This window comes from Procambarus clarkii, chromosome 8 (genome assembly GCF_040958095.1).
Source record: "Procambarus clarkii isolate CNS0578487 chromosome 8, FALCON_Pclarkii_2.0, whole genome shotgun sequence".
In the NCBI taxonomy this organism is placed as follows: Eukaryota; Metazoa; Arthropoda; class Malacostraca; order Decapoda; family Cambaridae; genus Procambarus; species Procambarus clarkii.
Genome location: NC_091157.1, coordinates 50093914 through 50103759, shown reverse-complemented (window position 1 = coordinate 50103759; position 9846 = coordinate 50093914). Strand labels below are relative to the sequence as shown.

The 9846-nt window shown below is 43.9% G+C and overlaps 2 protein-coding genes across 2 annotated transcripts; both read right to left on the bottom strand.

The window, feature by feature from the left end:
• Nucleotides 1–6324: 6324 nt before the first annotated feature.
• Nucleotides 6325–7128, bottom strand: LOC138361382 (uncharacterized protein MAL13P1.336-like). Its single transcript, XM_069320736.1, has one exon. It carries the CDS (start codon nt 7126–7128, stop codon nt 6325–6327), a length of 804 nt encoding a protein of 267 aa, XP_069176837.1.
• A 411-nt stretch (nt 7129–7539) lies between these two features.
• LOC123759831 (uncharacterized) lies at nt 7540–8382 on the bottom strand. Its single transcript, XM_045745089.2, has one exon. It carries the CDS (start codon nt 8380–8382, stop codon nt 7540–7542), a length of 843 nt encoding a protein of 280 aa, XP_045601045.2.
• Between the last annotated feature and the right edge of the window lie 1464 nt (nt 8383–9846).

Sequence of the window (9846 nt, the reverse complement as noted above, 5' to 3'; positions counted from 1 at the left end):
GAATATCAAATAGGAATTTGTTTCTGGTGTGGTGCCCATGGGTTCTGTTACAACCTTCTAGGAAGCGTTAAGGTCAGGATTGGCAATACAGTTCAGAGTCATATATATAGAGTACACTTGAGAGGATGTGCAGTGATTTAATATCTAACAAATTTAAAGATTTAAGTAAGGATGCCGAGTGCTGTCTGGGGCCAGAGTTAGTTATTGGTCTAATAGCAGTTTCGTGTTGAGTAATTAGAGTACGGAGATGATTTTGGGTAGTAGAATCCCAAGCACAAATACCATAATTGAGATAACGATAAATGAGAGCGTAATAGAGCGTCACCAGGGCAGGGCGAGGCATATATAATATCTCATTTTAGAAAGAATGCCAACTGTGTTAGAAACTTTTTTGCTATATGTTGAATGTGGCCCCTGGAAATTCAGCTTGTTGTCATTGAGAACACCAAGGAATTTATCATCCACTTTGCTACTAATTTAGATATTGTTAATTCTTAGATTAATTTGATCTAAGGATTTAGTACCAAATAGACTAAAGAAGGTTTTGTCAAAGTTAAGGGTGACTTTGTTAGCAGTTAGCCAAAGATGGACTTTATTTAGTTCAGTATTTACTGTGGCATTCAAAATATGAAGGTTAGGAGAGGAGAAAATGAAAGTTGTGTCATCAGCAAATAAAATTGGTTTTAGGTGTTGAGAGGCATTTGGAAGATTATTAATGTAGATGAGAAAATGGAGAGGTAAATAAATACAAAAAATAAAAGCATGGGGGACTTTCAGAAACACATTCTGAGTTGGAGAAGTTCAACGCTGGACGACAAAAACCATTCCAGAACTAAGTCGACTCCCATACTGCAAACTAAACATATCATTGCTAATCTCCCCAGAAAATGAAGGGACGACGACGTTTCGGTCCGTCCTGGACCATTCTCAAGTCGATTGTCCAGGACGGACCCGAAACGTCGTCGTCCCTTCACCTTCTAGTATGTGGATTGGTCAGCATACTTCAGCCACGTTATTGTGATTCATCGCCTGCATTGCTGATCTCACTTTTGTATAAATTATATTTATATCAATATAAACTTTTAAAATATTAAGCAACTTTGCTGTAGCCGTAAATGCCAAAACGCTGTTGCATTTCAAACTCCAGTTTACAAAAAACCATCAGGACAAATGGGGGACCTTCGACAAGCCACCAGCTTTCTGTCCTCGTCGAGGTCATTTGAGAACTAGTGGCCCTCAGTTAAAATTCAGGCAAATATATGCTAAGCAATTTATATTTTATCAAAGTTCTTTATGTCCCCCCATAAAAGTTCATTTTCTGTAATGTAATTGCATTAGAAAATAGTTTTAAGGCAGAGACTATATTAAAATGAACAGATTCACTACATAACATCCAGAAATGTGGAAAATTCTTTAATAATAGCCAGGTATTTATTTTCATTATCAAATATATGTATATACATATAATTCAATTCAACTACAACCTTATAACAAATGCTCAAGAAATGTGTAGATATTTAATTCAATGTAAATATTTAATTTTGTAACTAGCTCATCACGACTGTAACTCGGTTAGCTAAATTAATTATAGGGTTCAGTCTCTGAGCCCATTATGTGCCTGCGTAACCATTTCCACTACCGCCCACAGGATGGGTATGGGGTGCATAATAAATGAACTAAGATAACTCTAATGTGCCTGCTACTTATCAACAATGAGATTTGCAATCATATTGCAAAGCAAAAAAAATGAGTTCCCTTGACAAAAATGAGTTTCCGATTGGACTCTTCATTGACCTGAGAAAGGCCTTTGATACTGTTAACCATAACTCCCTCTTACTTAAACTCCACCATTATGGAATCTGAGGCCTTGCCCTGAACTATATCCGATCCTATCTTAGTGACAGACACCAATGTGTAGCCATCAATGATATAACCTCTCCCACTCTACTACTAACCGGAGGAGTGCCACAGGGCAGTATCCTAGCTAGGACCTCTCCTATTTCTTATATACATCAATGTTCTGCCTAATGTCTCTAACATTCTTACACTTATGTTATTTGCTGACGATACTACTCTCATCTACTCAGACCCCCAACCCACACACATTAAATAATGTTGTAAATAATGAATTAAAAAAGTCCACTTATGGATGTCAACCAACAAACTCACACTGAACATAGTAAAGATCTACTACATCGTATTTGGAAGCAAATCAACAAATGCATTTCAGCTTCAGATAAACAATGTTTCCAGCAATAACAATGATGGAAAGTTCCTTGGCCTATACTTAGACAAGAGACACAGAAATCACAATATTTGACCATGTCAAAATCACAATTTTGACCATGCCGTAAGCTCAGTCGATTAAGGCAGCGTCTGGGATCCTCTCGGAACAGGTTCGAACCCTCGGCACGGCCCTTGTGGATTTGTTCATTAGACAAGAGACTCAACTACAGCCATTCATCTTCACCATTGTAATCACTGCTCTCATCTTACATCATGGTTGTTACATTGGACGCAAATTTTACTACATTATACCTAGAAATAATCCTTAAATTATGCTACAATGTACCTGTTTATAATCCTCAAATTTTACTGTAATGTACCTATAATGTACAATATAATGTATAATGTAATATAATGTAATATATGTAACATATGTACCTTCGTCAAATTTTCTTACAATGCACTTGTTATCATTTCTCAATTTTTCTAGAAATTACCTACTTAAAATTATATGTTAGATTAAGGATCTGCCCATCAAACCTGTCCTCTTAAAAATAACGTGGCTTTTGGCCGTTTACCCGTATGGCCGAAAGTGGACGTAATTTGAAAATGAACAAAAAATGAAAATAAATTTGGGATTTTTTTTTCAACAACAGTAAGTTAAGGGTCTTCTGATAGGTTAGGTGGGCAGGAAACTCTCATAAAGTTTCAAATCGTTATGAAAAACGATAATTGAAAGTTTCCTCTTCTAACCTTACCGAGTAAGCCAGAAAACGGAACAGTACGTCACTTTTGTGAGTCGATTTCATTTCAAATTACGTCCAAATTTGGCCATACCAGCGAAAAGTGACGTTATTTTTAAGAGGACGGGTTGATGCGTGCTAGTGGCTTTAAAAAGAGTGTAAACACATCAATGCTATGTACTCTCATAAACTTAATGTATCTTCTTGTATATAAATAAATAAATAAATAAATAAATAAATAAATAAATAAATAAATAAATAAATAAATAAATAAATAAATAAATAAATAAATAAATAAATAATTACTAACCATTAATGACATCTGTAATTATATTAATACATTTCATTCACATGGACCATCAAGGCTTCGAACCGTCGACCACAATGACAGTAACTAGATGTTCTACCAACACCCCCTTCAAAGAAAGGATTCCAAAGGCACCTATCTGCTGCCCAACTGAAACTTTAGGCCGGGAGATGAAAAGGACCTTACACAATTCAATTTCAATTTTATTGTACACCGCCTACGTAAGACCAGTTTTAGAGTATGTCGCCCCTTTGTCGAACCCCCCACCTAAAAAAAAATTATGAAAACTCAAAATGGAAGTTTGGAATAAGACTCGTCACATGACTGTAAAGGAACGGGTTGAAGAGCGACTGAAAATAACCAGACCTGACGTGGCTATAGAGGATGGAGAAGGGAGACATGATACTAAAGAATAAAATACTTAAGTGATTGTTAGAGTAGAAAATACGAACTGTTCAGAATAAATACCAACAGAACAAGAGAAACAGATAAGCCATGGAAACATAAAAAAATTTTGGCATAGAAATAGTGGAAAACTGAATGAACAAAAAGAGCAGATTGTACAAGCGAACTCCATTGAATTTTTTTTAAAAGTAGCTATAATATAGAAATAATTCAGGAGTCATTGCATTACACAACTGGCGGCTAGAATGACGGGGTCGAGGAGCTAAAGCTTGATCCTGCAGGCACAAACAGTTGAACAAGTTAGGTGAGAAGGTGGTGGAGGCCAAGACCGTCAGTAGTTTGAAAGCGTTATATGACAAAGAGTGCTGGGAAGACGGGACACCACGAGCGTAGCTCTCATCCTGTAACTACACTTAGGTAATTACAAATAGGTGACACACAGAAATCACAATAGCGTGATGCATCAACTGAATGCATCACGCTATGGCAGCGTCTGGGATCCTCTCGGACGTAGGTTCGAACCCCTCGTCACGGCCCTTGTGGATTTGTTCACAAATAAGTGAGTTGACAGCATACCCATAAGAGTCAGAGGGGGACAAGAGACGAGGGAGTTCGTCTCCCTCTAGTTCCCACGGGCCAACACCCCCCTCCCCCCTGGAGCGCGACAGGTGCGCCAGATTGGGTTAACTTTGATTAAAATTTGATCTCAATTAATCAGAGTCCGGCCCTCGGTGGGGACGGATAGCGGCTTCAGCATCTGCTTCCTCACGCGTTCAACGACGCTCTCAGCGAGTCTCTTGTTCCCTCTCTCCCTCTCCGCCAATGACAAGCTGCCCCCCTACCTGTGTTATCCCCTTCACCCATTAGAGGGTGCACCTACGTGTGTGTCACCCCCTTCCCCTATCACACGTTACCCTCTCCCCCCCCCCAGGAATACAGACTATTGGTATATACGTGCGTGTATATACAGTATATGCAATCAAATACATATTTTGATACCAATTAGTGTTCACTTGTATATTCTGACTTCGGGAAGGGAAGGGTGGGGGCTGTTGAACTTGTGTTCAACCCGACTATAAGAATGAATAACATTCACCAGCGGTGCATTATCTATCTTCTATCTATATCTATACAACATCAGAGGTCCACGGTTGTTCAACGTCCTACCAGCGAGCATCAGAAATATTACAGGAACAACCGTGGACATCTTCAAGAGGAAACTAGATTGTTTCCTCCAAGGAGTGCCGGATCAACCGGGCTGTGGTGGGTATGTGGGCCTGCGGGCCGCTCCAAGCAACAGTCTGGTGGACCAAACTCTCACAAGTCAAGTCTGGCCTCGGGCCGGGCTTGGGGAGTAGAAGAACTCCCAGAACTCCATCAACCAGGTAACCAGGTATCAACCAGGTAACCAGGTATCAACCAGGTAACCAGGTATCAACCAGGTATCAACCAGAATGTCAGTTTGTCTCTGTATGTCCGAGGTTGGAGGCCAGAGGCCGAGGGCTAGTCTCATGAAACTGTACATGGTGAGTTGTGATAGCATGGAGAGTGTCATAGGGTGGTTGGGGTCCACTTCCTTACCTCTTAAGTAGGAGTGGCTCCTATTCTATATCCCAGCAACTGTTAGGAAGTCTCAAAAGGGGGATTAGTTGTCCAGAATTGAAAAAAAATCAGATATTGATATCCTCATAATGCACCTAGAGCTTGCTAGTGTAGACTACTGATCACATGCCTCTGTATGACTAACCATCCTGTGTGATGGGGATCTTTAGCATCACCCAGAGAGAGAGAGAGAGAGAGAGAGAGAGAGAGAGAGAGAGAGAGAGAGAGAGAGAGAGAGAGAGAGAGAGAGAGAGATAATCATATGAGTATATGATTGTTACCTAATGTTGTTAATGAATAAAGGCTATTCCTACTCATGCATATAACAGGCTCATGAAATAAATGAGTTTCTAGGATCAGGCTTCAGATAAGCTGAGGCAGGATAACAGCTCTCGCTTGCAGTTTCACTAGGCACGTCACTTGACAGCCTTTATGAACCCTAGTCTTAGTTAAAAATAAAAAAGCCAGACAGAGAGATAAAAAGATAGATAGATATACAGGCAGAGAGAGAATCATACCCCATCAAGGATGGTATACAACAAACATGTACTGTATAAAACATGTGCAGCTGTCACTCACAGGATCGAGCAGGGGGACGCTGACAGCTGTCACTCACAGGATCGAGCAGGGGGACGCTGACAGCTGTCACTATAAGACAGAAACATCCTGATACAACACAACCACCGGAAGCACTTCCAAACGACTCTGGAGATTTATAAAATGATGTGGAATTTCTTCAGAATGCTTCCAGGAAACACCGCGATATTCTGGAATGGCATTTTCTTTTGACGTCACTAGCGTCCGGTGAACTCTTGAAGCTGACAGTTGCAGGAAGACGAGACAGTTAGAGTTTTAGTTGAGGACGGTCAGTGATGAACAGCAAGTAACTGGAGTGGACCTGGATATGGCGGAGGAAAACCAGCATTAATTGGCTTTCTAAAGGTACCCTCTCTATGCTGCCTTCAGTCTCCAGTCATCCCTGTACACAACACAGCCTCCAGTAATCCCTCCACTCTCCCAAGCCTCCAGTTATTCCACCAGTTAATTCAACGCGGGCGTCTTCCCACTTGTCAGTGTTGCCAGCTGACATGTTGGCGTCGTCAGTAGGTCCCTCCCTTCGTCCATGTTCTTCCCTTCGTCCATGTTCTTCCCTTCGTCCATGTTCCTCCCTTCGTCTATGTTCTTCCCTTCGTCCATGTTCTTCCCTTCGTCCATGTTCCTCCCTTCGTCCATGTTCCTCCCTTCGTCCATGTTCCTCCCTTCGTCCATGTTCCTCCCTTCGTCCATGTTCCTCCCTTCGTCCATGTTCCTCCCTTCGTCCATGTTCCTCCCTTCGTCCATGTTCCTCCCTTCGTCCATGTTCCTCCCTTCGTCCATGTTCTTCCCTTCGTCCATGTTCTTCCCTTCGTCCATGTTCTTCCCTTCGTCCATGTTCCTCCCTTCGTCCATGTTCCTCCCTTCGTCCATGTTCTTCCCTTCGTCCATGTTCCTCCCTTCGTCCATGTTCGTCCCTTCGTCCATGTTCCTCCCTTCGTCCATGTTCCTCCATTCGTCCATGTTCTTCCCTTCGTCCATGTTCCTCCATTCGTCCATGTTCCTCCCTTCGTCCATGTTCCTCCCTTCGTCCATGTTCCTCCCTTCGTCCATGTTCTTCCCTTCGTCCATGTTCCTCCCTTCGTCCATGTTCCTCCCTTCGTCCATGTTCCTCCCTTCGTCCATGTTCCTCCCTTCGTCCATGTTCCTCCCTTCGTCCATGTTCCTCCCTTCGTCCATGTTCCTCCCTTCGTCCATGTTCCTCCATTCGTCCACCCTTACACACGCCTCTCTTGTGTGGACTTTGGTCATTTTGTACACAAGACTATTCGACAAAGCTCGTTTTCTGTTTATTAAAACCATATATATATAGCATTAGCTTAACCCAAAACAGCCTATCCCAGCAGGCAGTTTTGGGCTCTGCTGGGATAGGCTAGATCGGTTTGATTAGGATGGGTTGAGTTGATTTTGGTTATGTTACGTAGCTTTCAAAATACGTTGGCAAATTATCTTAGAGGAGAGACCACCTGAGAAGAATGACCACCTGAGGAGAGAGACCACCTGGATGGTAGTGACTTGTGGGATGGTGTAACTCAACCAACACAACGAGCTACATATTTATCATTAGATTAATTCATATAACACCCTGACAGTGTAACATGCAGGGACCCGGAGCCTGGCACAAGGTTGTATTCTGTCACTGTCCAGCAGGTGTAGGTTGGTTTAGAAGGCGAAGCGCCGCGGCATCGGGTTCACTCTGAGGTGATGGGGGTGGCGTCGTGGAGGTGTGGCGTCGTGGAGCTGTAGGCGTCGTGGATGTGTGGCGTTGTGGAGGTGTGGCGTCGTGATGTGTGGCGTCGTGGAGCTGTAGGCGTCGTGGAGGTGTGGCGTCGTGGAGCTGTAGGCGTCGTGGAGGTGTGGCGTCGTGGAGCTGTAGGCGTCGTGGAGGTGTGGCGTCGTGGAGCTGTAGGCGTCGTGGAGGTGTGGCGTCGTGGAGCTGTAGGCGTCGTGGAGGTGTGGCGTCGTGGAGCTGTAGGCGTCGTGGAGGTGTGGCGTCGTGGAGCTGTAGGCGTCGTGGAGGTGTGGCGTCGTGGAGCTGTAGGCGTCGTGGAGGTGTGGCGTCGTGGAGCTGTAGGCGTCGTGGAGGTGTGGCGTTGTGGAGGTGTGGCGTTGTGGAGGTGTGGCGTCGTGATGTGTGGTGTCGTGGAGCTGTAGGCGTCGTGGAGGTGTGGCGTCGTGGAGCTGTAGGCGTCGTGGAGGTGTGGCGTCGTGGAGCTGTAGGCGTCGTGGAGGTGTGGCGTTGTGGAGGTGTGGCGTCGTGGAGCTGTAGGCGTCGTGGAGGTGTGGCGTCGTGGAGCTGTAGGCGTCGTGGAGGTGTGGCGTCGTGGAGCTGTAGGCGTCGTGGAGGTGTGGCGTCGTGGAGCTGTAGGCGTCGTGGAGGTGTGGCGTCGTGGAGCTGTAGGCGTCGTGGAGGTGTGGCGTCGTGGAGCTGTAGGCGTCGTGGAGGTGTGGCGTCGTGGAGGGGGCCTCAACCACCTCTACAACAGCATATGCTTGTCTTGGCATCTGCAGCTGCAGCAAGGCTCAAGTCACAGGTTGGGTCATAGAGTCCTCCGACCAGGGAGCCGCTCTCCGGCGCGTGACAACCTGTCCCCCCTACAAAGAACGTCGAATTTCGGTCGTATACGTTACACAAGACCAAAAATTGCCGTACTAGAAAATGGAAGCGGCTGGCGAAAGTGACATACTGTCCCGTTTTCTGTTTTGGGTCCTCTGGCAAGTTAGGAGAGACCACTTTAAATTGATCGTTTTACCTTGACCTTAGGAAATCTTAGGAAGACGGACTGCCCACACAACCTACAGATTTCGAATATTACACTTAACACGATATATATATATATATATATATATATATATATATATATATATATATATATATATATATATATATATATATATATATATATATATATATATATATATATATATATATATATATTTAATGCAACGGGATTCTCAAATTTATTTTAGTCTCTTGAAAAATTAGACTATATTTTGTCATATTATTTCGGACCAGCGAGCGTTTTCCTTTTGCTAATGTTCAACCACTTCCGGTCTCACTCACTCAAGAAAAAGTATATTTTAGGATAGCGAACATTTTTTTTGCTTTATGCAAGAATTTTTTTTTTCAAGCTGATGAATTTATATTTTTTTTAATGTTAAATTATATCTTGGTATGTTTAATTTAGTTAATTGAGTTAATTATATATTATCCCATTGGTTGATTGATTATTAAGGGAGTTGGGTAAGTATTTAATATACGTATTTTGATGGGATTGGCTCCCTTATGGAATCCAAATACGCAATAACATTTCGGTCTCCTTCTACAGACCTCAGGAGAATGTAGTCACTGTGGAAGTCAATGAGGAAGTCACTGGAAAAGTCACTAAGGAGGTCACTGAGGACGTCACCGTGTAAGTCACTATGGAAGTCACTGAGAAGGAGGAGGCCACTGTAGAAGTCATCGTGGAAGTCACTGAGGCCACTGTAGAAGTCATCGTGGAAGTCACTGTGGAAGTCACTAAGGAGGTCACGTACAGATAGATGTCTAGGTAAAGCTGCTCCTCCCACCAGCGAGATTTTAAACGTAAGTTCAAACATATCAACCAGAATCTCCCTGGCAGGTCGACGGCCAGCCGAGGAAACGTTCTGTGAGATCCAGGGTTGGGGGGTGGGTGGGGTGGGGGAGAGCTGGGAGTGGGGGGTGAGGGGAGGAGAGGCGTGAGGGGATGGGGTATAGAGGGGAGGGGAAGCACAGGTAAGGGGACACCTGGGTAAGGGGACACCAACACAACCTTGTGGCCGCCTCTTGCATCCCCCACCAGACACCTGACCTGCTTCCCCGCTCCCACACACACACTTTAGCGTAGCTTGCAGCCATGACCACACACACATACACACACACACCTGCAAAGATGACGTTGATTGACGGTTGAGAGGCGGGACCAAAGAGCTAAGAGCTACCTGTAG